Source organism: Lithobates pipiens, unplaced genomic scaffold (assembly GCF_037356315.1).
Source record: "Lithobates pipiens isolate NorthernLeopardFrog02 unplaced genomic scaffold, aLitPip1_a1.2 Scaffold_16, whole genome shotgun sequence".
In the NCBI taxonomy this organism is placed as follows: domain Eukaryota; kingdom Metazoa; phylum Chordata; class Amphibia; order Anura; family Ranidae; genus Lithobates; species Lithobates pipiens.
The window spans coordinates 2,446,444-2,472,008 of NW_027507748.1; the positions used below are offsets into that span (position 1 = coordinate 2,446,444).

Consider the following 25,565-nt stretch of genomic DNA (forward strand, 5'->3'; position numbering starts at 1 on the left):
GATACAATGATAGCCAGAAGTCGGTCACCATCCAGACCCCGGCCAGTCAACCGCTGTTGGATGCCGAGGAGACAGGACGAGAAGATGAGGAGGAGGAGGGGAGGGTGAGACCTATATATCTAGTTTTCTAAATTATATCCTTCCAACAATCCATTCATCCCACTAACCAACCAACCCACCAATCAATCAACCAACCAAAAAAAACAACCAACTTTCCATCCATCCATTCATCCCACTGTTCTCCCATCAACCAACCAATCAATGAACAAACCCACCAACCAACTTTTCATCCATCCATCAATCCAGCCATTCATCCAGTCATCCATCCGCTCAAACAACTAACCACATTTTTATCCCTTCTTCCAACCATCTATCCTTTTTCTAATTTTTTAGCTGGGCTATAAAACTTTCCGACAACATGATCCGATCGGACTTTGTCCGATCATGTGTAGAGAATTCCGATTGGACAAAGTGCCACGCATGCTCGGATCAAATTCCTAGACCAAAGCTAATGGCTACCATCCTGAACGTAGTCCCGTCGTAACGAACTAACGTCATCACGTTCTGAACGATCGGATTTTCCGACAACTTTGTCCGACCGTGTGTATGCAACACCAGTTTTGGACAAAATCCGTCAGACAAAATCCGACGGATTTTGTTGTCGGAATGTCCGACCGTGTGTACAAGGGCTAAGAGTGGCAATGATGTGGAATTTCCTTCCACAGGCGGTGGTCTCAGCGGGGGGCATCAATAGTTTCAAGGAGCTATTAGATAATCACCTGAACGACCACAACATACATGATATACAATGTAATACTGACATATAATCACACAACATACATGATATACAATGTAACACTGACATATAATCACACAACATACATGATATACAATGTAATACTGACATATAATCACACAACATACATGATATACAATGTAATACTGACATATAATCACACAACATACATGATATACAATGTAACACTGACATATAATCACACAACATACATGATATACAATGTAACACTGACACATTGGAGGTTATTTACTAATGGAAAATCCACTTTGCGCTGCAAGTGCACTTGGAAGTGCAGTCGCTGTAGATCCGAGGGGGACATGCAAGGAAAATAAAAAACAGTATTTTAGCTTGCACATGATTTGGATGATAAAATCAGCAGAGCCTCCCCTCATTTCAGATCTTCCCCTCAGATTTAGGCCGCGTACACACGGGCGGATTGTCTGTCCAACTTAGTCCGCTGAAACGTGTTTCAGCAGACAATCCGCTCGTGTGTGGGCTTCAGCTGACTTTTTCAGCAGACTGTCTGACGAACAAAGTCTTTCGGAATTTCCGTAATTTTGTCCGTCCAAACTTGGTTTCAGCGGACAGTCCGCTCGTGAGTAGGCTAGTTGGACAGACTAAGTATGGCGCATGCTCAGAAAGGATTTACACGGCCTAAGGTTGCATTGCTGTGTATTGGACGTCGTATTTTTCTAGTCCCGTCGTACGTGCCGTACACGTCATCGCGCACGCTTTCAGCGGACTGTCTGTTCATCGTGTGTGGTCAAGTCCGTTCATTCAAAATTTGGACGGACTGTCTGTCGGATTGTCTGACGAACTTAGTTGGGCAGACAATCCGCCCGTGTGTACGCGGCCTTAGAGTGACTGCACTTCCAAGTGCACTTGCAGTGCAAGGCGGATTTTCCTTTTGTAAATAACCCCCCTTAATCACACACATAGGTTGGACTTGATGGACTTTTGTCTTTTTTCCACCTCACCTATGTAACTATGTGACTAACCAAATAAACCAACCTTTTTACCCATTAAATGCCCCCTTCCCTTCCTCCTTTCACTGGTCCGTCCATCCACCACAACATTCTTCTACCTACCCGTCATCCATCTTTTGTCCCATCTGTCTATTCCTCCATCAGTTTGCTGGTCCTTCTATCCCCCCCCCCCCCCCTCCCCCTCCATCCATCAATCTCTCCATCCATATCTCTCTTTTCTTCTCCAGGATGATAATTGGGGTGAGACAACCACGGCGGTGACATCGGAGCGCAGTGCCTCCCTCGAGGATGTATCTCTGCGGCGCGGACACTCAGAGTCTCAGCCAGGCAGGCCTGGTGCTCGGACCATGTTAGGGTTCTATACCTTCTGTGTTCTGGGGGTTCTTACAGTTCTGACTCCTCCTCTCTTTATCCTTCTTCCTCAGGTGCTGTGGCGCTCCGACCTGGAGCCATGCGGGGTCATCTGTGAGGGTCTTTATGTCTCTGTAGCGTTTAAGATGCTGTTCATGATCCTGGGCTCCTGGGCGGTTTTCCTTCGCACCCCGCGCTATGTTCTCCCCCGTCTAGTGGAGTTTCGGGCTTTATTGCTTCTTCTGCTATGCATCTTCCTTCTCTCCTATTGGCTGTTCTATATAGTGAGGGTCCTGGGGGGTCGGGAGCGGAACTTGCTGAGTGTGGTCCAGTATGCTGCCTCCCTGGTGGATGCCTTCATCTTCATCCATTACCTGGCTGTGGTTCTACTAGAGTTGAGACAACTGCAGGCCTACTACATCCTGACGGTGGTGCGGAGCAGTGATGGGGAGAGCCGCTTCTACACCCTGGGGACAGTCAGGTATGACCGCAGCCATCACCCTATATAGCCACCACAGCCCTCACCCTATATAGCCACCACAGCCCTCACCCTATATAGCCACCACAGCCCTCACCCTATATGCCCACTTAAAGGAAAATGCCTCCTTTAGTTCCATACTGTATAATCCACTGCCACGAATTACAAAAAGTCACGGAACCGTCCAGCACCCAGCTTGGGTGCTTCCGTCAAGATATAGCTTCCTCCAGTCTGGACATAGGAACCAGCTATTATAGCTGAGCATCCAAGACTTTTCTGCACTAGCTTGGATGCAACTGGAACCCTTTATTGAAAACTCACAGAGAATAGATATAGTACACTAGATCAGGTGAGCCTGATCAAATTATCGTATACTTTAACCAGGAATATAATTAACATGAGCTAATTAACTAGTCCAGCGATTCTCAACCAAGGTTCCGTGGTTGGGTTCCTCCAGAGGTTGTAGGGGTTCCTTCAACATTGGGAATTTCTGCCTCTCAGATAAGTTCCCACTGACACCATTGATCTTTTTAGTTATCTGTAAGGAGGTAATTCTTCCCAATGGCCACAAGTGTAAGGACCGTTCTTCCCCATGACCACAAGTGTGAGGACCATTCTTCCCATTGACCACAAGTGTGAGGACCATTCTTCCCCATGACCACAAGTGTAAGGACCGTTCTTCCCAATGACCACAAGTGTGAGGACCATTCTTCCCATTGACCACAAGTGTGAGGACCGTTCTTCCCCATGACCACAAGTGTGAGGACCGTTCTTCCCCATGACCACAAGTGTAAGGACCGTTCTTCCCAATGACCACAAGTGTGAGGACCATTCTTCCCATTGACCACAAGTGTAAGGACCGTTCTTCCCCATGACCACAAGTGTGAGGACCATTCTTCCCAATGACCACAAGTGTGAGGACCATTCTTCCCATTGACCACAAGTGTGAGGACCGTTCTTCCCCATGACCACAAGTGTAAGGACCGTTCTTCCCAATGACCACAAGTGTGAGGACCATTCTTCCCATTGACCACAAGTGTAAGGACCGTTCTTCCCCATGACCACAAGTGTGAGGACCATTCTTCCCAATGACCACAAGTGTGAGGACCATTCTTCCCCATGACCACAAGTGTAAGGACCATTCTTCCCAATGACCACAAGTGTGAGGACCCTTCTTCCCAATGACCACAAGTGTAAGGACCATTCTTCCCACTGACCACAAGTGTGAGGACCATTCTTCCCAATGGCCACAAGTGTAAGGACCATTCTTCCCACTGACCACAAGTGTAAGGACCATTCTTCCCAATGACCACAAGTGTAAGGACCATTCTTCCCAATGACCACAAGTGTGAGGACCATTCTTCCCACTGACCACAAGTGTAAGGACCATTCTTCCCAATGACCACAAGTGTAAGGACCATTCTTCCCAATAACCACAAGTGTAAGGACCATTCTTCTCAATGACCACAAGTGTAAGGACCATTCTTCCCAATGACCACAAGTGTGAGGACCATTCTTCCCAATGACCACAAGTGTGAGGACCATTCTTCCCAATGACCACAAGTGTAAGGACCATTCTTCCCAATGACCACAAGTGTGAGGACCATTCTTCCCAATGACCACAAGTGTGAGGACCATTCTTCCCACTGACCACAAGTGTAAGGACCATTCTTCCCAATGACCACAAGTGTAAGGACCATTCTTCCCAATGACCACAAGTCTAAGGACCATTCTTCCCAATAACCACAAGTGTAAGGACCATTCTTCCCAATGACCACAAGTGTAAGGACCATTCTTCCCAATGACCACAAGTCTAAGGACCATTCTTCCCAATAACCACAAGTGTAAGGACCATTCTTCCCAATGACCACAAGTGTAAGGACCATTCTTCCCACTGACCACAAGTGTAAGGACCATTCTTCCCAATGACCACAAGTGTAAGGACCATTCTTCCCAATGACCACAAGTGTAAGGACCATTCTTCCCAGTGACCACAAGTGTAAGGACCATTCTTCCCAATGGCCACAAGTGTAAGTACGATACTTCCCAATGACCACAAGTGTGAGGACCATTCTTCCCAATGACCACAAGTGTAAGGACCATTCTTCCCAATGACCACAAGTGTGAGGACCATTCTTCCCAATGGCCACAATTGTAAGTACCATACTTCCCAATGACCACAAGTGTAAGGACCATTCTTCCCAATGACCACAAGTGTAAGGACCATTCTTCCCAGTGACCGCAAGTGTAAGGACCATTCTTCCCAATGGCCACAAGTGTAAGTACCATACTTCCCAATGACCACAAGTGTGAGGACCATTCTTCCCAATGACCACAAGTGTGAGGACCATTCTTCCCAATGACCACAAGTGTAAGGACCATTCTTCCCAATGGCCACAAGTGTAAGTACCATACTTCCCAATGACCACAAGTGTGAGGGACCATTCTTCCCCATGACCACAAGTGTAAGGACCATTCTTCCCCATGACCACAAGTGTGAGGACCATTCTTCTCACTGACCACAAGTGTAAGGACCATTCTTCCCAATGACCACAAGTGTGAGGGACCATTCTTCCCCATGACCACAAGTGTAAGGACCATTCTTCACCCATGACCACAAGTGTAAGGACCATTCTTCCCCATGACCACAAGTGTGAGGACCATTCTTCCCACTGACCACAAGTGTGAGGACCATTCTTCCCAATGACCACAAGTGTGAGGACCATTCTTCCCACTGACCACAAGTGTAAGGACCATTCTTCCCACTGACCACAAGTGTAAGGACCATTCTTCTCACTGACCACAAGTGTAAAGACCATTCTTCCCAATGACCACACGTGTGAGGACCATTCTTCCCACTGACCACAGGTGTAAGGACCATTCTTCCCACTGACCACAAGTGTAAGGACCATTCTTCCCACTGACCACAAGTGTAAGGACCATTCTTCTCACTGACCACAAGTGTAAAGACCATTCTTCCCAATGACCACAAGTGTGAGGACCATTCTTCCCACTGACCACAAGTGTGAGGACCATTCTTCCCCATGACCACAAGTGTGAGGACCATTCTTCCCACTGACCACAAGTGTGAGGACCATTCTTCCCCATGACCACAAGTGTGAGGACCATTCTTCCCACTGACCACAAGTGTAAGGACCATTCTTCCCACTGACCACAAGTGTAAGGACCATTCTTCTCACTGACCACAAGTGTAAAGACCATTCTTCCCAATGACCACACGTGTGAGGACCATTCTTCCCACTGACCACAAGTGTAAGGACCATTCTTCCCACTGACCACAAGTGTAAGGACCATTCTTCCCAATGACCACAAGTGTGAGGACCATTCCTCCCACTGACCACAAGTGTAAGGACCATTCTTCCCAATGACCACAAGTGTGAGGACCATTCTTCCCACTGACCACAAGTGTGAGGACCATTCTTCCCAATGACCACAAGTGTAAGGACCATTCTTCCCCATGACCACAAGTGTGAGGACCATTCTTCCCAATGACCACAAGTGTAAGGACCATTCTTCCCACTGACCACAAGTGTAAGGACCATTCTTCCCAATGACCACAAGTGTGAGGACCATTCCTCCCACTGACCACAAGTGTAAGGACCATTCTTCCCAATGACCACAAGTGTGAGGACCATTCTTCCCACTGACCACAAGTGTGAGGACCATTCTTCCCAATGACCACAAGTGTAAGGACCATTCTTCCCAATGACCACAAGTGTAAGGACCATTCTTCCCAATGACCACAAGTGTGAGGACCATTCTTCCCAATGACCACAAGTGTGAGGACCATTCTTCCCAATGACCACAAGTGTAAGGACCATTCTTCCCCATGACCACAAGTGTGAGGACCATTCTTCCCAATGACCACAAGTGTGAGGACCATTCTTCCCACTGACCATAACACTAATGTATCATGAATTGTAGAATTCAAAATTTTAGCAGGGGGTTCCTCGAGGCCAGAGAACTATTTCAAGGGTTCCTCTTTGTTGAAAAGGTTGAGAAAGGCTGAACTAGTCTACAACCCTGAATTCAAAGTACTGAACATTATACACAGAGAGGATCAGACAGACAGAAACAATAGGTGACCCCCATTAACACAATTAACAATGGGAGAGACATACTTATCAGAATCAGGTTACTTTGAGCTGATGATATTAACATCTGCTCTGAATATCACAATCTAAACAGTCATTGCTGATTATGGACATAGAGGCTCTGAATATGGGTCCCGGGCCTAGATTCCCAGAGTCTGTGTGTTTTGGGGGAGACATGGACTCGAATCCAAAACAAGGGCACTCCAAGGGTCCCCCAGGCACACAACTCCCAAAGAGTCGTGTTCCCTTAAAAGCCAGGGCCCCCCCTGCAGTCCCCTCCAAAAGCCCCTGTCCTGGTTGGATCTGTCCCATTTCTCCCCCATCTAAAGTCAACTAACAAGGTCCTAGACCTCCACCCGGTCTGGACATGCATTCGTCGGGCAGAGTGAACTCCACATAGTCGGTCCACATGATTTCCATTCTTGGCGGCAGGGAATAGTTGTCATCGTGGGGCAGAGGTTGTTGACTCTCTGTCCGGCTGCCATCGCTTCAGCTGAAAGTAGGAGCTTCACTACAACTGGGGAGTGGGGCCACGTGCCCCCCGGCTCCCTGGAAATCTGCAGTTGTTGCCGGTGCTGGGCAAAGGTCCGTGGCTCTCTGCCCTGTTGTGTTCTGGTTGGGTCTGTCACAGTCACATACTATTATTATTATACATTTATATAGCTCTGACATATACAGGCAGTGCTGTACAGAGAACACTGAACAGTCACATTATCTTCTTCTTCCCTGCAGTATACAAAGAGCTGCTCTGTATGTGCTGGAGAATTACTCAAAGGATTTCCCTATTTACACTCCGGAGCCGAATAGCAGAAAGTTGGGAAAATCTTTGCGTCACTCGGAGGGGAAAAGTGTGGATGGTGAGTGGTGTGGTAGAATGGATGGGGCGGGGGCAACTGTGTATTTTTCTTTCAATATTTTTTATGGTCTTGAACAAATGGAGTACAGAATTACATAGAAACGTGAGGCCAGAGCACTGGAGAACATAGTAAGATTACAGTATGATATAAACCAGGGATATGCAATTAGCGGACCTCCAGCTGTTGCAGAACTACAAGTCCCATGAGGCATAGCAAGACTGACAGCCACAAGCATGACACCCAGAGGCAGAGGCATGATGGGACTTGTAGTTTAGCAACATCTGGAGGTCCGCTAATTGCATATCCCTGATCTAAACCCTGAGGAGCACCCAGACATCGCATTATTGGCAGGTAACCATCGAACAAGTAAAAGGACCATCCAGCCAAAGGGAAGGAACATCCGTCCTCTGTTATTAATATGCAGTGGTGGAGACCATAAAACAGTACTCTTTGCTCTCACGGGATATACATTGTAAGGAAGTGTCTGAAGAAACACAAGAAGAAGTGGAAGCATCCCTCTGCGAAGCCAAGTCCGAGTCCCAGGCCCGCGGTTTGTCAGCGGTGTCCAGCATATAAATAATCAAAATTCCCCCTCTCTGACCTGGGCGCACCATTTTTCATAAAGAGCTACCTTAGGATCCTCAACAACCCCTGGGCCCAAAGACTGTAGAAAATGGGAAATTTGGTAAAATCGAAAAAGATTTCCGTTGTAGGCATTTTCAGCTTGGAACGACAGTGTTGTTTAGTAAAGGGGCCCTTAGGGGGTCAAAAAGTGGCCAATCCTATATCCCCCGTCCTGATTTTCTGTTCAGTCCTTTTTCCGGGTCTACTTCATATATGGAAAGTGGAGAGTGAAGCTGTCATTAGAGAGAATGATAATATAATGTTTGGAGACAACCACAAATCCAGAATATAATACGTGATACTACAAGGCAAAGTCGGGGTTCCCGGGTCCTGGATAGGTCCTGAAATTGATCAAAAACCCATCTGTTTGGTTTAAACCACAATCCAGTTGCTCAAAGTATATTAAGAACAAACACGTAAAAGACCTTAGCCCCTGTACACACGGTCGGAGATTTTGCCAACCAAATCCGTCGGATTTTGCCCGTCGGATTTAGTCCGACGGATTGTGTCTGAAACTGTTGCATACACACGGTCGGGCCAAGTTGGTGAAAAATCCGATCTTTCAGAACGTGATGGGACTACGTTCAGGCTAGTAGCCAATAGCTTTGATGTAGGAATTTGATCTGAGCATGCGTGGCACTTGGTCCGATGAAAATTCTCTACACATGATCGGATTAGGTCCGTCCGGCCCAGTTGGTCGGGAAATCTTTCCAACATGTTGGAAAATCGGGTCGGACGGAGATTCGGACGGAATGAAGCTCAAAGGAGCTTCCTGGTTTCACAAGCTCTCCTAGCCTACTTACTGGTGATTTCCTCTGTATTTTCACCTAAACACTCACCGACTCACCAATGATCCATCAATCTTCTCTTTGCTATTTTATTGGATCAGATATCCTTGGAAGAAGGGGGTGGGAATTACAGGATATCCAAAAACAGCAGCAGCCAAATGCCCCCCCCCCCTACTCAGTAGTATTTTTTTAGTTCACCTCTTCCACAGGATAATGCATATTGGGTAGGGCAGATGGATGTGTAGCACCCTGTAGCTTAGTCAGGGAGCTCCTCACAAATTTACTTGGCAGGAGTAGTTATCCTGGTTGATTGATAGAAATCCACTGATTTCTCCCTACGTTTGGCCATGTTGCACTTTTTCTCTTCTACCACTAGGTGGCCCGGGTACTAGGTGGTACTAGATATGAGAAGGGCAATCCAAGGTCAGGTTATGGGTATATGGGGTATCTCAGCCAATGGGCAGGGGTTTTCTTGAAATTCCTTGGCCTGCTGGGAGCACCTATATATTTTGGTGGAGTCAGGTGATCGGTGTTCTGTGCCACCTGGACGGCTGTCTGGGTGGATGTGTGTCGTGCACCCGCGGGCTGCTAGACCAGAGATTGAGGCCTATCCAAGGGGCATTTGGCTGCCAGGCTGTGTGAGGGCCTATCCAGAAGTAAGAGAGCAGCGCAGGGTTGGGATTGCGGCTTGCAGTCCAACTAAAAGTGCCGGTTCTGCCAGTCAGAGAACCTGTCGTGGTCGGAGGTAGAAGGGAAGACGTCGCCACAAAGGGACCAACCACCTTTACCGGGGACCACAGGGAGTAACTGAAGCAAGTACCGGAGTAGTATTCTCACCAAACGGGCACGGTGGAGAATCGGGAAACTTCAGGCGGTGATCAAATCAGGGACCCAACCAGCGGAGGAGACCCTCGCAGAGCAGCCTTGTGTGCCAAGCCAGGGACCCAACCAGCGGAGGAGACCCTCGCAGAGCAGCCTTGTGTGCCAAGCCAGGGACCCAACCAGCGGAGGAGACCCTCGCAGAGCAGCCTTGTGTGCCAAGCCAGGGACCCGACCAGCGGTGGAGACCCTCGCAGAGCAGCCTTGTGTGCCAAGCCAGGGACCCATCCAGCGGAGGAGACCCTCGCAGAGCAGCCTTGTGTGCCAAGCCAGGGACCGAGCCGGTCAGCAGGACTGAAGCATGAGAAGTATCTGGAGTGCCAAGCCAGGGACCCAGCAGGGACGCGGGGGGGGGGGGGGGGGGCGCTTGAGGGAGATACAACTGCAAACCTTGGAGGAGCTCAGGGGATTCAGAGTCGGTGAATTGGAGGGTCTAGTGGGAGATCGGGAGCTCAGTGTTGAAGAACTACAAGAAGAAGTTGTAGTGAAGCTGAAAGGAACTGTTAGGTTTGAGTTAGAAACTGTTAAAGACTGTTACCATAGGAGACGGCACTCCTGCACGTGCAGATGTGGCACCTTGCCAGGACCTTTCCCTGCGCGACTGTCCTCCTACTGAAGTCTCAGAGTCTGCCCATTAAATCTACAACTACTTAAGAGGTAGACCTCTTTCAACCCAAAAATACAAAAAATGGACTGTTAAAAGAAATAAAACCTCTTTTACATGCAAGAAGTGTCTGGCACCCAATGACTTTCACCATCTTAGCACCCACTATGCCTCACAACCCGCCACATATTGAAGTATGTCAGCTAGCTTTGGCCTTAGAGGTCCTCATTAGACTGGAAGAGGCTAAAGACTTTGCTACAGATGGCTACCTTTAAAAATCTCTAGACCCTCTGATAGTCCATTTTGACTAATTAGGACTCTTCTTCAGTTTCCTCCCCCAAGCAGCAGGCCTGTAAAGTATGAACTGGACTTATCTGGAGCTATACCCTCCCCAGGCAGCGGGAGACAAGAACCCTCTACCACATACATCCCATCCAGGCAGTAGGAGACAAGAACCCTCTACCTCATACATCCCATCCAGGCAGCAGGAGACAAGAACCCTCTACCACATACATCCCATCCAGGCAGCAGGAGACAAGAACCCTCTACCACATACATACCATCCAGGCAACAGGAGACAAGAACCCTCTACCACATACATACCATCCAGGCAGCAGGAGACAAGAACCCTCTACCTCATACATCCCATCCAGGCAGCAGGAGACAAGAACCCTCTACCACATACATCCCATCCAGGCAGCAGGAGACAAGAACCCTCTACCACATACATCCCATCCAGGCAGCAGGAGACAAGAACCCTCTACCACATACATCCCATCCAGGCAGCAGGAGACAAGAACCCTCTACCACATACATCCCATCCAGGCAGCAGGAGACAAGAACCCTCTACCACATACATCCCATCCAGGCAGCAGGAGACAAGAACCCTCTACCACATACATCCCATCCAGGCAGCAGGAGACAAGAACCCTCTACCTCATACATCCCATCCAGGCAGCAGGAGACAAGAACCCTCTACCACATACATACCATCCAGGCAACAGGAGACAAGAACCCTCTACCTCATACATCCGATCCAGGCAGCAGGAGACAAGAACCCTCTACCACATACATCCCATCCAGGCAGCAGGAGACAATAACCCTCTATCTCATACATCCCATCCAGGCAGCAGGAGACAAGAACCCTCTACCACATACATCCCATCCAGGCAGCAGGAGACAAGAACCCTCTACCTCATACATCCCATCCAGGCAGCAGGAGACAAGAACCCTCTACCAAATACATACCATCCAGGCAGCAGGAGATAAGAACCCTCTACCACATACATCCCATCCAGGCAGCAGGAGACAAGAACCCTCTACCACATACATCCCATCCAGGCAGCAGGCCTGAGAAACAAGGACCTTCCACTACACAAATTCTCTCCAGGTAGCAGGCCATGAAGCATGATCGGGACCACTATGGAGCAATACCCTGTCCAAGCAGCAAGCCTGGGAGGCAAAGACCTTCCTCCACTCGCATCTTTTCAAGGCAGCAAACCTGAGAGAGAGACAATGACTTTCCAAAATATAAATTGTCTCCAGGAAAAAGCATAAACTGGACCACTGGAACTATATGCTGCTCAGTTCACAGGTCCAGGAGGGAAGGACCTTCCACCACACACATCCTCTCCAGGTAGCAGGCCCAGCAGGGAAGGACCTTCCACCACACACATCCTCTCCAGGTAGCAGGCCCAGCAGGGAAGGACCTTCCACCACACACATTCCCTCCAGGTAGCAGGCCCAGCAGGGAAGGACCTTCCACCACACACATTCCCTCCAGATAGCAGGCCCAGGGGGGAAGGACCTTCCACCACACACATCCTCTCCAGGTAGCAGGCCCAGCAGGGAAGGACCTTCCACCACACACATTCCCTCCAGATAGCAGGCCCAGGGGGGAAGGACCTTCCACCACACACATCCTCTCCAGGTAGCAGGCCCAGGAGGGAAGGACCTTCCACCACACACATCCTCTCCAGGTAGCAGGCCCAGCAGGGAAGGACCTTCCACCACATACATCCTCTCCAGGTAGCAGGCCCAGGAGGGAAGGACCTTCCACCACACACATCCTCTCCAGGTAGCAGGCCCAGGGGAGAAGGACCTTCCACCACACACATCCTCTCCAGGTAGCAGGCCCAGCAGGGAAGGACCTTCCACCACACACATCCTCTCCAGGTAGCAGGCCCAGGGGAGAAGGACCTTCCACCACACACATCCTCTTCAGGTAGCAGGCCCAGCAGGGAAGGACCTTCCAGCACACACATCCTCTTCAGGCAGCAGGCCCAGGGGGGAAGGATCTTCCACCACACACATCCTCTCCAGGTAGCAGGCCCAGGGGAGAAGGACCTTCCACCACACACATCCTCTCCAGGTAGCAGGCCCAGCAGGGAAGGACCTTCCACCACACACATCCTCTCCAGGTAACAGGCCCAGGGGAGAAGGACCTTCCACCACACACATCCTCTCCAGGTAGCAGGCCCAGGAGGGAAGGACCTTCCACCACACACATCCTCTCCAGGTAACAGGCCCAGGGGGGAAGGACCTTCCACCACACACATCCTCTCCAGGTAACAGGCCCAGGGGGGAAGGATCTTCCACCACACACATCCTCTCCAGGTAACAGGCCCAGGGGAGAAGGACCTTCCACCACACACATCCTCTCCAGGTAGCAGGCCCAGGAGGGAAGGACCTTCCACCACACACATCCTCTCCAGGTAACAGGCCCAGGAGGGAAGGACCTTCCAGCACACACATCCTCTCCAGGTAGCAGGCCCAGGGGAGAAGGACCTTCCACCACACACATCCTCTCCAGGCAGCAGGCCCAGGGGGGAAGGACCTTCCAGCACACACATCCTCTTCAGGTAGCAGGCCCAGGAGGGAAGGACCTTCCACCACACACATCCTCTCCAGGTAGCAGGCCCAGCAGGGAAGGACCTTCCACCACACACATCCTCTCCAGGTAGCAGGCCCAGGGGAGAAGGACCTTCCACCACACACATCCTCTTCAGGTAGCAGGCCCAGCAGGGAAGGACCTTCCAGCACACACATCCTCTTCAGGCAGCAGGCCCAGGGGGGAAGGATCTTCCACCACACACATCCTCTCCAGGTAGCAGGCCCAGGGGAGAAGGACCTTCCACCACACACATCCTCTCCAGGTAGCAGGCCCAGCAGGGAAGGACCTTCCACCACACACATCCTCTCCAGGTAACAGGCCCAGGGGAGAAGGACCTTCCACCACACACATCCTCTCCAGGTAGCAGGCCCAGGAGGGAAGGACCTTCCACCACACACATCCTCTCCAGGTAACAGGCCCAGGGGGGAAGGACCTTCCACCACACACATCCTCTCCAGGTAACAGGCCCAGGGGGGAAGGATCTTCCACCACACACATCCTCTCCAGGTAACAGGCCCAGGGGAGAAGGACCTTCCACCACACACATCCTCTCCAGGTAGCAGGCCCAGGAGGGAAGGACCTTCCACCACACACATCCTCTCCAGGTAACAGGCCCAGGAGGGAAGGACCTTCCAGCACACACATCCTCTCCAGGTAGCAGGCCCAGGGGAGAAGGACCTTCCACCACACACATCCTCTCCAGGCAGCAGGCCCAGGGGGGAAGGACCTTCCAGCACACACATCCTCTTCAGGTAGCAGGCCCAGGAGGGAAGGACCTTCCACCACACACATCCTCTTCAGGTAGCAGGCCCAGGGGAGAAGGACCTTCCACCACACACATCCTCTCCAGGTAGCAGGCCCAGGGGAGAAGGACCTTCCACCACACACATTCCCTCCAGATAGCAGGCCCAGGGGGGAAGGACCTTCCACCACACACATTCTCTCCAGGTAGCAGGCCCAGGGGAGAAGGACCTTCCACCACACACATTCCCTCCAGATAGCAGGCCCAGGGGAGAAGGACCTTCCACCACACACATCCTCTCCAGGTAGCAGGCCCAGGGGAGAAGGACCTTCCACCACACACATTCCCTCCAGATAGCAGGCCCAGGGGGGAAGGACCTTCCACCACACACATCCTCTCCAGGTAGCAGGCCCAGGGGAGAAGGACCTTCCACCACACACATTCCCTCCAGATAGCAGGCCCAGGGGAGAAGGACCTTCCACCACACACATTCTCTCCAGGTAGCAGGCCCAGGGGGGAAGGACCTTCCACCACACACATCCTCTCCAGGTAGCAGGCCCAGGGGAGAAGGACCTTCCACCACACACATCCTCTCCAGGTAGCAGGCCCAGGAGGGAAGGACCTTCCACCACACACATCCTCTCCAGGTAGCAGGCCCAGGGGAGAAGGACCTTCCACCACACACATCCTCTCCAGGTAGCAGGCCCAGGAGGGAAGGACCTTCCACCACACACATCCTCTCTAGGCAGCAGGCCCAGCAGGGAAGGACCTTCCACCACACACATTCCCTCCAGGTAGCAGGCCCAGGGGAGAAGGACCTTCCACCACACACATCCTCTCTAGGTAGCAGGCCCAGGAGGGAAGGACCTTCCACCACACACATTCCCTCCAGGTAGCAGGCCCAGGGGAGAAGGACCTTCCACCACACACATTCCCTCCAGGTAGCAGGCCCAGGGGAGAAGGACCTTCCACCACACACATCCTCTCCAGGTAGCAGGCCCAGGGGAGAAGGACCTTCCACCACACACATCCTCTCTAGGCAGCAGGCCCAGCAGGGAAGGACCTTCCACCACACACATTCCCTCCAGGTAGCAGGCCCAGGAGGGAAGGACCTTCCACCACACACATCCTCTCCAGGTAGCAGGCCCAGGGGAGAAGGACCTTCCACCACACACATCCTCTCCAGGTAGCAGGCCCAGGAGGGAAGGACCTTCCACCACACACATCCTCTCCAGGTAGCAGGCCCAGGGGAGAAGGACCTTCCACCACACACATCCTCTCCAGGTAGCAGGCCCAGGAGGGAAGGACCTTCCACCACACACATCCTCTCCAGGTAGCAGGCCCAGGGGAGAAGGACCTTCCACCACACACATCCTCTCTAGGCAGCAGGCCCAGCAGGGAAGGACCTTCCACCACACACATTCCCTCCAGGTAGCAGGCCCAGGGGAGAAGGACCTTCCACCACACACATCCTCTCTAGGTAGCAGGCCCAGGAGGGAAGGACCTTCCACCACACACATTCCCTCCAGGTAGCAGGCCCAGGGGAGAAGGACCTTCCACCACACACATTCCCTCCAGGTAGCAGGCCCAGGGGAGAAGGACCTTCCACCACACACATCCTCTCCAGGTAGCAGGCCCAGGGGAGAAGGACCTTCCACCACACACATCCTCTCTAGGCAGCAGGCCCAGCAGGGAAGGACCTTCCACCACACACATTCCCTCCAGGTAGCAGGCCCAGGAGGGAAGGACCTTCCACCACACACATCCTCTCTAGGTAGCAGGCCCAGGAGGGAAGGACCTTCCACCACACACATTCCCTCCAGGTAGCAGGCCCAGGGGAGAAGGACCTTCCACCACACACATTCCCTCCAGGTAGCAGGCCCAGGGGAGAAGGACCTTCCACCACACACATCCTCTCCAGGTAGCAGGCCCAGGGGAGAAGGACCTTCCACCACACACATCCTCTCCAGGTAGCAGGCCCAGGGGGGAAGGACCTTCCACCACACACATCCTCTCTAGGCAGCAGGCCCAGCAGGGAAGGACCTTCCACCACACACATCCTCTCCAGGTAGCAGGCCCAGGAGGGAAGGACCTTCCACCACACACATCCTCTCTAGGTAGCAGGCCCAGGGGAGAAGGACCTTCCACCACACACATCCTCTCCAGGTAGCAGGCCCAGGGGAGAAGGACCTTCCACCACACACATCCTCTCCAGGTAGCAGGCCCAGGAGGGAAGGACCTTCCACCACACACATCCTCTCTAGGTAGCAGGCCCAGGGGAGAAGGACCTTCCACCACACACATCCTCTCCAGGTAGCAGGCCCAGGGGAGAAGGACCTTCCACCACACACATTCCCTCCAGATAGCAGGCCCAGGGGGGAAGGACCTTCCACCACACACATCCTCTCCAGGTAGCAGGCCCAGGAGGGAAGGACCTTCCACCACACACATCCTCTCTAGGCAGCAGGCCCAGGGGAGAAGGACCTTCCACCACACACATCCTCTCCAGGTAGCAGGCCCAGGAGAGAAGGACCCTTCTATAGGTGTCCTCAAGTGTGTATCATCTTCCTCAGCCCAAATCACTAGCATGAACCCCTCAGTGATTAGAATTAGTATTCTTAACTCCATACATCGTACGGTACCTTCTCACTGTAGAACACTCCCTAGAAGCCGGCAAAAAGAATCCATGCCCTTGGGCTTAGGAGAAACCCAGATAACATAAACAAGGCTCAGACCGGCTATAGCCTGGGGGCCAACTCTAAATCGGGACTAATGACACTTCAGCTTAAGGCAGGGACCCTACAGAATAACAGGCCCAGGAATGGCAGAACAGTATACTAAGCCATAGAAAGACTCCCCAGCACTCAGTCCAGATAATTAGCATAAAACGAACCTAACAGATCACAATGTGGAATGAAAGGAAAGATTGAAGCTGGATAGATGCCAACTGTCTTGGATTTCCTGGGACAGTCCCACATCCTAGACCTCTGTCTGTGTCTCGGGAATCACAGCATCACTTTTATTTCAGTTACTGAGCAAGGTATTAAATGATTGGACCATGGCTGTGAGTGGGTACTCTCTCTGCATATTTAGGGTACCATGTAAGAAAGCGGCCGTGGACTGGGCATGGCCACCCGAAAAGTAAGCATATAAAGTGTGGGCCATGGGTGGGGGTGATTAATATGTTGGTAAGTATGAGAGAGTGTAATTATTGTTTGTGCTGGCCCAGCTCCTCCACCCCCCACACCTCCCTACATAACTATTTATGTGGCTGCAAGGGGAGGAGTGAAGGGAAATACTAGAGTGACAGTTTTTGGGTCTGCTGGGTCTTCTGACACCACATCCAAGATGGCGGCACTCAGCAGCAGGCTCAGGATTTTGGATGTCTACAAAAGGGAGGATAAAATGAAAATGATGCATTTAATTTAATATTTACAGCGATCAGCCATAACTTTATGACTACTGATTATCTGATTACAATGGCACCTGAAAGTGGGTGGGATGTATGGGGGCTGTGTAGCTGCAGACAGATCAGTGTGCCCATGTTGCCCCGTGTCCACATCCGAATGCGCCTACAATGGGCACGTGCGCATCAGAACTGGCGCACGGAGCAATGGAAGAAGGTGGCCTGGTCTGATGATTTCAAGAATGGTTCGAGTAACACAACAACGAGTCTGAGGAGTTGACTTGGCCTCCAAATTCTCTAGATCTGAATCCAATCGAGCATCTGTGGGATGTGCTGGACAAACAAGTCCAATCCATGGAGGCCCCACCGCACCACTTACAGGATTTCAAAAATCTGCTACTGATGGCTACAGAACTGGAGGATGGAGCAATGGAAGAAGGTGGCCTGGTCTGATGGATCACATTTTCTTTTCCATCATGTGGATGACCAGGAGCGTCACTTACCTGGAGAGGAGATGGCACCAGGATGCAGTATAGGAAGAAAAGCTGGTGGAGGCAGTGTGATGCTTTGGCCAATGTTCTTCTGGGAAACCTTGGCTCCTTCCATTCATGTGGATGTTACTGATCACGAAGCACCTACCTAAACATTGTTGGTGACAAAGTACACTCCCTTCATGGAAACCGAATTCCCTGATGGCAGTGGCCTTTTTCTGCAGGATAGTGCACCCTGCCACACTGCAAAAATGGTTCAGGAATGGTTTGAGGAGCACGACAGGTTCAAGGTGTTGACTTGGCCTCTAGATTTTCCAGATCTCAATCCAATTGAGCATCTGTGGGATGTGCTGGAAAAAGTCAGATCCTTGGAGGCCTGACTTCACAACTTACAGGACCCAAAGGATCTGCCAGTGACGGATTGGTGCCAGATACCACAGCATACCTTCAGAGGTCTAGTGGGGTCCATGTCTCAATAGGTTGGGGCAAAAGGGGGACCTACTCAATATCAGGTGGGGCATCACAATGGCTGGTCACTGTATAATCCTATATGGAGGTCATTCTTCAAATAAATGGTCTGGTGACGAAGTCTTAAAGGTTCCATCATCAGAGCAGCCGCCATTTTTGTTGTGTTGGATTTGGTCTATGAAAAGGCTCAAGGGATTCGTATTCACAACAACCATCTTCTTTATTCCATACTTCACATCACTCAGACCAACAGTGCAACTTACATAGAGGTTCATGGCCAAAAAGCTCTGTTTTTGGCCAATAAAAAAGGTTCTTGGCTCACCAGAACACTTCCAGTGATGTGAGGGATAGAAGAGAGCGGATAATGTGACTGTGCTGAATGCAAACCCCTTGATGTCGTGTCTGCTATTCTAATTTGGAGGGCTTTCATATGTAATAAGTTCATGTATGCAGACACTGACTTATTTTAACTTTCCCCAGGACACAGCAAAGCCAGCCAATCACAGCTCACATCTTCCAACTACAAGGACCGCTACTACGAAGACATGGAATATGAGCGCAAAATACGCAGACGCCACGCCAGGTGACGTATGGTACAACCTTCTCATATGGAGAGTGTAGCACTCTATAGATCTGCACAGTCATCCCTATCATTGTTCCCCGTAACAGGGGATCATGGGAAAGGCCATGCTGGTCTGTCTGTAGGATAGTCATGTGACTACTCAGCACAGCACCATATTTCTAGTAACAGGGGATCATGGGAAAGGCCATGCTGGTCCGTCTGTAGGGTAGTCATGTGACTACTCAGCACAGCACCATATTTCTAGTAACAGGGGATCATGGGAAAGGCCATGCTGGTCTGTCTGTAGGATAGTCATGTGACTACTCAGCACAGCACCATATTTCTAGTAACAGGGGATCATGGGAAAGGCCATGCTGGTCTGTCTGTAGGGTAGTCATGTGACTACTCAGCACAGCACCATATTTCCAGTAACGGGGGATCATGGGAAAGGCCATGCTGGTCCGTCTGTAGGGTAGTCATGTGACTACTCAGCACAACACCATATTTCCAGTAACAGGGGATCATGGGAAAGGCCATGCTGGTCCGTCTGTAGGGTAGTCATGTGACTACTCAGCACAGCACCATATTTCCAGTAACAGAGGATCATGGGAAAGGCCATGCTGGTCTGTCTGTAGGGTAGTCATGTGACTACTCAGCACAGCACCATATTTCCAGTAACAGGGGATCATGGGAAAGGCCATGCTGGTCCATCTGTAGGGTGGTCATGTGACTACTCGGCACAACACCATATTTCCAGTAACGGGTTCATGGGAAAGGCCATGCTGGTCCATCTTTAGGACATTCAAAGGATTATTTAGAATCCGCCATGTTTCCAGTTACAAGGAATGATGGGAAATACATAGGGGAGGTGATGATGGTCCTTCTGTAGGATAGAAATAGATCCCAGCACTTCCAGTTGCTAAGGTGCAACATCCCACAATTGATAGAACAAAAGATAATCTGCCAGAATGGGATTTTTGAATAAGAGTCCAATAAGACAAATGGAACAAAAAAAAGGCAAAAATTGCCATACGATCAAAATGACCATCAGTCTCATCTGCTGATGTTTCTAGAGAGTGATCGCTAAACGCTGACTAGACCCCCGCGGGAGCCAATGCTTTGCTTTTTTGTCTGCGGTCTTATTGAAGTTCTCTTCAAAAGTGCTTTTTAATGGCATATGGAGGTTTTTATTATCCTTATGCGATGTTGGGGCAGTGACCCATCCTCTGACTCATCTAGCCATTGGGAAGTCCTTTTGGGGCGTTCTTTGTGCCTTTTGGGTTGGACCATACGCTATCCACGCCGTTGACCACACCCACTTCAATAGTTGGTTTCTGACATTCATACACCACCTAAATTTATACCCCCTGATGAAGATCATTGGCATCGAAACGCGTTTTCATTTGTATTACACAGCCTTTTGCTACAGCTGATGTTAATTTCACGGCGTTCTTTTTGGATAATTTTTAATCTACAATTACATTTTGTAATCATTGTCTAATAAAATTGTACATTTTCTCAGCTTTTTGGTGCCTAAAAAATCCCATCCTTGCAGACTATCTTTTGTTCTTTTCTTCTGTAGGATAGTCATGTGACTGCTCAGCACAGCGCCATGTTTCCAGTAAAAAGGGATTATGGGAAATACATACCGTCACTCATGGTGGTCCTTCTGTAGAAAAGTCATGTGACCACTCAGCTCAGTGCCATGTTCTCAGAAAGATTATGGGAAAGGCCCCACTGGTCCATCTGTAGGGTAGTCATTGGATTGCTCAGCACAGCGCCATGTATTCAGTAGCAGGGGGTTGTGGGAAATACATGGTGGATGTCCATGATGGACCTACTTTAGAATAGCCATGGGACTACTTGGCACAGCATCATGTTTCCAGTAACAGGATTATTAGCAATACATAGGGTCACCCATGCTGGTCCTTCTGTAGAATAGTCATGTGACTACTCAGCTCAGTGCCATGTTTCCAATAACGGGGGATTATGGGAAATATGTACATAGAGTCACTCATGATGGTTCTTCTGTAGGATAGTCATGTGACTACTCAACTCAGTGCCATGTTTCCAGTAAAAAAGGGATTATGGGAAATTTATAGAGTCACCCATGATATGAGGGTCCTTCTGTAGGAAAGTCATGTGATAACTCGGTTCAGTGCCTTGTTTCCAGTAACAAGGAATTCTGGGAAATACGAAGAGGAGGCCCATGATGGACCTTCTGTAGGATAGTCATGTGAATTCTCTGCGCGGCGCCATGTTTCCAGTAACACAGGATTATGGGAAATCCATAGGGTCACCCATTATGGTCCATCTGTAGGATAGTCATTGGATTGCTCAGCACAGCGCCATGTATTCAGTAGCAGGGGGTTGTGGGAAATACATAGTGGGTGTCCATGATGGACCTCCTGTAGAATAGCCATGGGACTACTCGGCACAGCCTCATGTTTCCAGTAACGTAGGATTATTAGCAATACATAGGGTCACCCATGCTGGTCCTTCTGTAGGATAGTCATGTGAATACTCAGCTCAGTGCCATGTTTCTAGTATAAAGGGATTATGGGAATTACATAGCGTCCCTCATGACGGTTCTTCTGTAGGATAGTCATGTGACTACTCAGCTCAGTGCCAAGTTTCCAATAACAGGGGATTATGGGAAATATGTACATAGAGTCACTCATGACGGTTCTTCTGTAGGATAGTCATGTGACTACTCAACTCAGTGCCGTGTTTCCAGTAAAAAAGGGATTATGGGAAATTTATAGAGTCACCCATGATATGAGGGTCCTTCTGTAGTTTCCAGTAACAAGGAATTCTGGGAAATACGAAGAGGACGCCCATGATGGACCTTCTGTAGGATAGTCATGTGAATTCTCTGTGCGGCGCCATGTTTCCAGTAACACAGGATTATGGGAAATCCATAGGGTCACCCATGATGGCCCTTCTATAGGATAGTCATGTGATGACGCAGTACCATTTTTTCCAGTAACAGGAGAATATGGGAAATAGATTGGGGTTGCTTTACTAAAAGCATATATACTGTGCACTTTGCAAATTGCAGTTGCCCCAGAGCTTAGTAAATGGGGTAAAGCTTAACTTTGCAAAGAATACCCATTAACTTGCCAGGAAAAAAAAATGAAAAATAGAATTTTTGCTTACACATGACTGGATGAAGGAAGTCAGCAGAGCTTCTGCTCAGTTACTAAGCTCTGGAGAAACCGCATAGTCTATTTATTTGCCTTTAGTAAATCAACCCCATAGGGCAGTGATGATGAATCTTGGCACCCCAGATGTTTTGGAACTACATTTCCCATGATGCTCATTCACTCTTCAGTGTGGTTGAGCATCATGGGAAATGTAGTTCCAAAATATCTGGGGTGCCAAGGTTCGCCATCACTGCCATAGGTGGTCCTTCTGTAGGATAGTCCTATGACTACTCAGGTCGATGCCATGTTTCCAGTACCAAATGGTTATGAGAAATACATAAGGGGGTGACTATGATGCGTCTGTAGGTTAGCCATATGACTACTCAGTACAGCGCCATGTTTCCAGCAGTACAGGATTATGGGAAATATATAGGAGTTGGTGAAGATGGTTCTCCTGAAGGATATCCATGTATTGTAGATCTGTAGATGATACGCTGCGTGACTTTTACGTACGGTGACAAATTGTTTGTTTCTTTGTATGTGTCGGCAGGCTGGTGGTCGCGGTGCACCGCGCCTTCTCACAGGTGAATCTCTTGGATGACGGCACAAAATCTTCCCAAGCTTTACCACCAAGAGAGGCCGCCCAGAGTATCTTCCCCCTTGTCGCACAGAGCCTGCAACGATACCTCCGCAGCACACGGCAGGCCCATCTGTACAGCATGGAGGCCATCATCCACCATCTCAGCCAGTGTCTTACCCACAATATGTCCGCTCAGGTACTCTCGCTCTCTGGGCCTACAATATACTCTAGAGAGCTCTGATCGCTTCCAGTCGGCTGAGATCAGATATTATGGGTGGGCGGCACACCTCCCAACTTCCTGAGATGGGAATGAGGGACACCTATCAGCAAAAGAATGCAGGCCTAGGACACACCCCCTGTCATGCCCCCTTAATGAAGAATTGTACAAAAAAACAAGATTGCTTAAACCAGGAGTCTCCAAACTTTTCAAACAAAGGGTCAGTCTACTGTCCTTCAGACTTTAGGAGGGCCGGATTGTGGCCAACGGGGGGTGAAAAATGTCCCAAGCCCAACATCAGTGAGAATAAATATGGCCTCAGGGTTGGTGGTCAGTAGGAGGCAGGGGTGGACTGACCATTGGGCCACTCGGGCACTGCCCGAGGGCCCTGTGCCACTACGGGGCCCCATCAGGGTTGCCAGCCTCAGTAAAACCAGGGACAGTATGTAAAAATCTGTGTTTTTTTTACACCTGTCTCTGAAATGTCCCTTACCAACATCCTTTTGGTCTAAAAATCCTTAGATTATAGCTACGCCACCTCTCCGGTACCTTCTCAGCCAATAGAAACATGTCTGTGTATACTGTGTGATTGTATACTGTGTGTGTGTGTTTGTGTATACTGTGTGGCCCCATAATGTCTGATTGCCTGGGGGCCCCATAATCTCCTATTGCCCGGGGGCCCCATGAGTTGTCAGTCCACCCCTGGTAGGAGGAGTAGTGCCCCATTATTGGTATTAGTAGGAGGAATAGTTTCCCATCATTGGTATCAGTGGAAGACATAGTTCCCCATTGTTGGGGTCAGCGGGAGGAATAGTGCCCCAAGGGCCAGATAAAGGCTAGCAAAGGGCCACATCTGGCCCTCGGGCCGCAGTTTGGAGACCCCCCTGGCACAAGTGCTTTTTTTTTACCACTAATATTCTTTTATATTGGCTTTTGGAATTTACAAATACAGCAATTTAGAATTCAGATGGAAGGTTTAGCTCTGGAAAACACTTTTTGATAGATAAAAAGTCAATTTTATATATATCTATATGGATCAGACCAAAATCAGGGACAAATGAGGAGGAATGAGGGACAGAGGGACATTGGTGGAGTGCCATCTCCAGTCCTCCAGTGTCCCCTACGGGTCATACTATCGGGATTGCCCTCAGTAGGGAACATCGGTGGTGTCTACTGATCCAGCTGAGATCCTCCACTCGATGCAGGAAATCCAGAGTACATGACCAGTTAGAGGAACCTGAGGACCACACCTCCATGTTTTCAGTAAGGGAGGATTATGGGAAGGACGGAGGTAGGTGTAGGTAGGTTCTCTTTTGTAGGAGGAACACATGGGGATAGATTTACTAAAACCGGCTCACTCGTATTCTGGTTCGGCTGTGCATGGTAGCCAATCGGCTTCGAACCTCAGCTTGTTTTATTAGGCTTTGGCAATAAAACCTGGAAGCTGACTGGTTTCTATGGAGAAGTGAGCCCGATTTTGCACTCTCCAGCCTTCGTAAATAAACGCCATGGAGTCTTATGACACTTTTAGAGATTGTTTGTGGTTTGGTTGTATTTTTTGAGGATTCTGGGTACAGAGACGAGTTTTGGGGTGTACAGTCAATGATCTTGGTGTATTCTGTGACATCTCCTATCTCTCTCCCCCACAGGCCTTCCTGGAGCAGTACCTGCGGCCGGGGCCCACCTGCCAGTACTCTGGGTCCAACGTGGATGAGTGGACGCTGTTGAGTGAGGAGTCGGTCACTGGGACCCTGCACTCCTCTCTCACCTTCTGCCTGCGGGGAGGAGACACTCAGCTGGTGGTCAGTGTGAGTCGGATCCCCAGACTGACGCTGAGCGAGAGCTTCGTCCCCCCAAACTCCCATCGCTTTGTGGTGAGACTCTACCCTCCTGTCCTGGACATGTCCACCATCTCCCCAGCTTGAACGCACAGGATGTATATTCGCTATATGAAAAGCTTGGGGGGGGGTCAGGGGTGTCCCGGTGTAACCCTGTCCTACCCGCCAGGCTGTGCAAACTTTTCCGCTTCACTGAGGTTATATAAACTATATATCCAAAGCGCCAGTATATTGACCTCCGTGCAGGTACGCTGTTGCCTGCAGTGGCAATATTTCAGGTTCTGGTGCCTCAGGAAGAAAAGGAGTGTCTCTGCTAAATGTATGAGCGTGGGGTCTGCTGCCCCTCCGGCACATAACCTTTATATTTATCAGGTAACATACAAAGTTCTATACACATAGCGCTCTCACTAACCCCAACGCAGCACACATATGTTGTACAAAGCACGCGTAACGTACAAAGTTCTCGACATATAGCGCTCTCACTAACCAGAGGGTGGCGCCCCTTATGTCTTCTAACATTGTATTAGCTGACATCTGAGGCCTGGTGTGACATATATAGGAATGATGTATATTCGCTATCACCTGTCATGGAAAGCTGTATAACCTTGTGCATGGCGGGGTCAGGGATAGCGGTGACATCACCACGAACGCAGTATTATAAAAGCCGACAAGAACTTGGAATATTCAGAATCTGGAGAGATCTCGATAATGTACAGATGCAATAAAACTGATATACTTTAA

At 50.0% G+C, this 25,565-nt stretch overlaps 1 protein-coding gene across 1 annotated transcript; it reads left to right on the top strand.

Moving 5' to 3' along the window:
• Positions 1-25,565, top strand: LOC143981541 (vang-like protein 1). Its single transcript, XM_077479473.1, has 6 exons — positions 1-104; positions 2,013-2,617; positions 7,462-7,586; positions 18,962-19,064; positions 22,740-22,965; positions 24,636-25,565. Exons 2-6 carry the CDS (start codon positions 2,133-2,135, stop codon positions 24,909-24,911), a joined length of 1,215 nt encoding a protein of 404 aa, XP_077335599.1. The 5' UTR covers positions 1-104; positions 2,013-2,132; the 3' UTR covers positions 24,912-25,565.

Coding starts and splice junctions, on each gene's coding strand:
- LOC143981541 (XM_077479473.1), top strand. CDS start 2,133: ATGTTAGGGTTCTATACCTTCTGTGTTCTGGGGGTTCTTACAGTTCTG. Junction 7,587..18,961: donor GGAGGGGAAAAGTGTGGATG/GTGAGTGGTGTG, acceptor AACTTTCCCCAG/GACACAGCAAAGCCAGCCAA. Junction 19,065..22,739: donor ATACGCAGACGCCACGCCAG/GTGACGTATGGT, acceptor ATGTGTCGGCAG/GCTGGTGGTCGCGGTGCACC.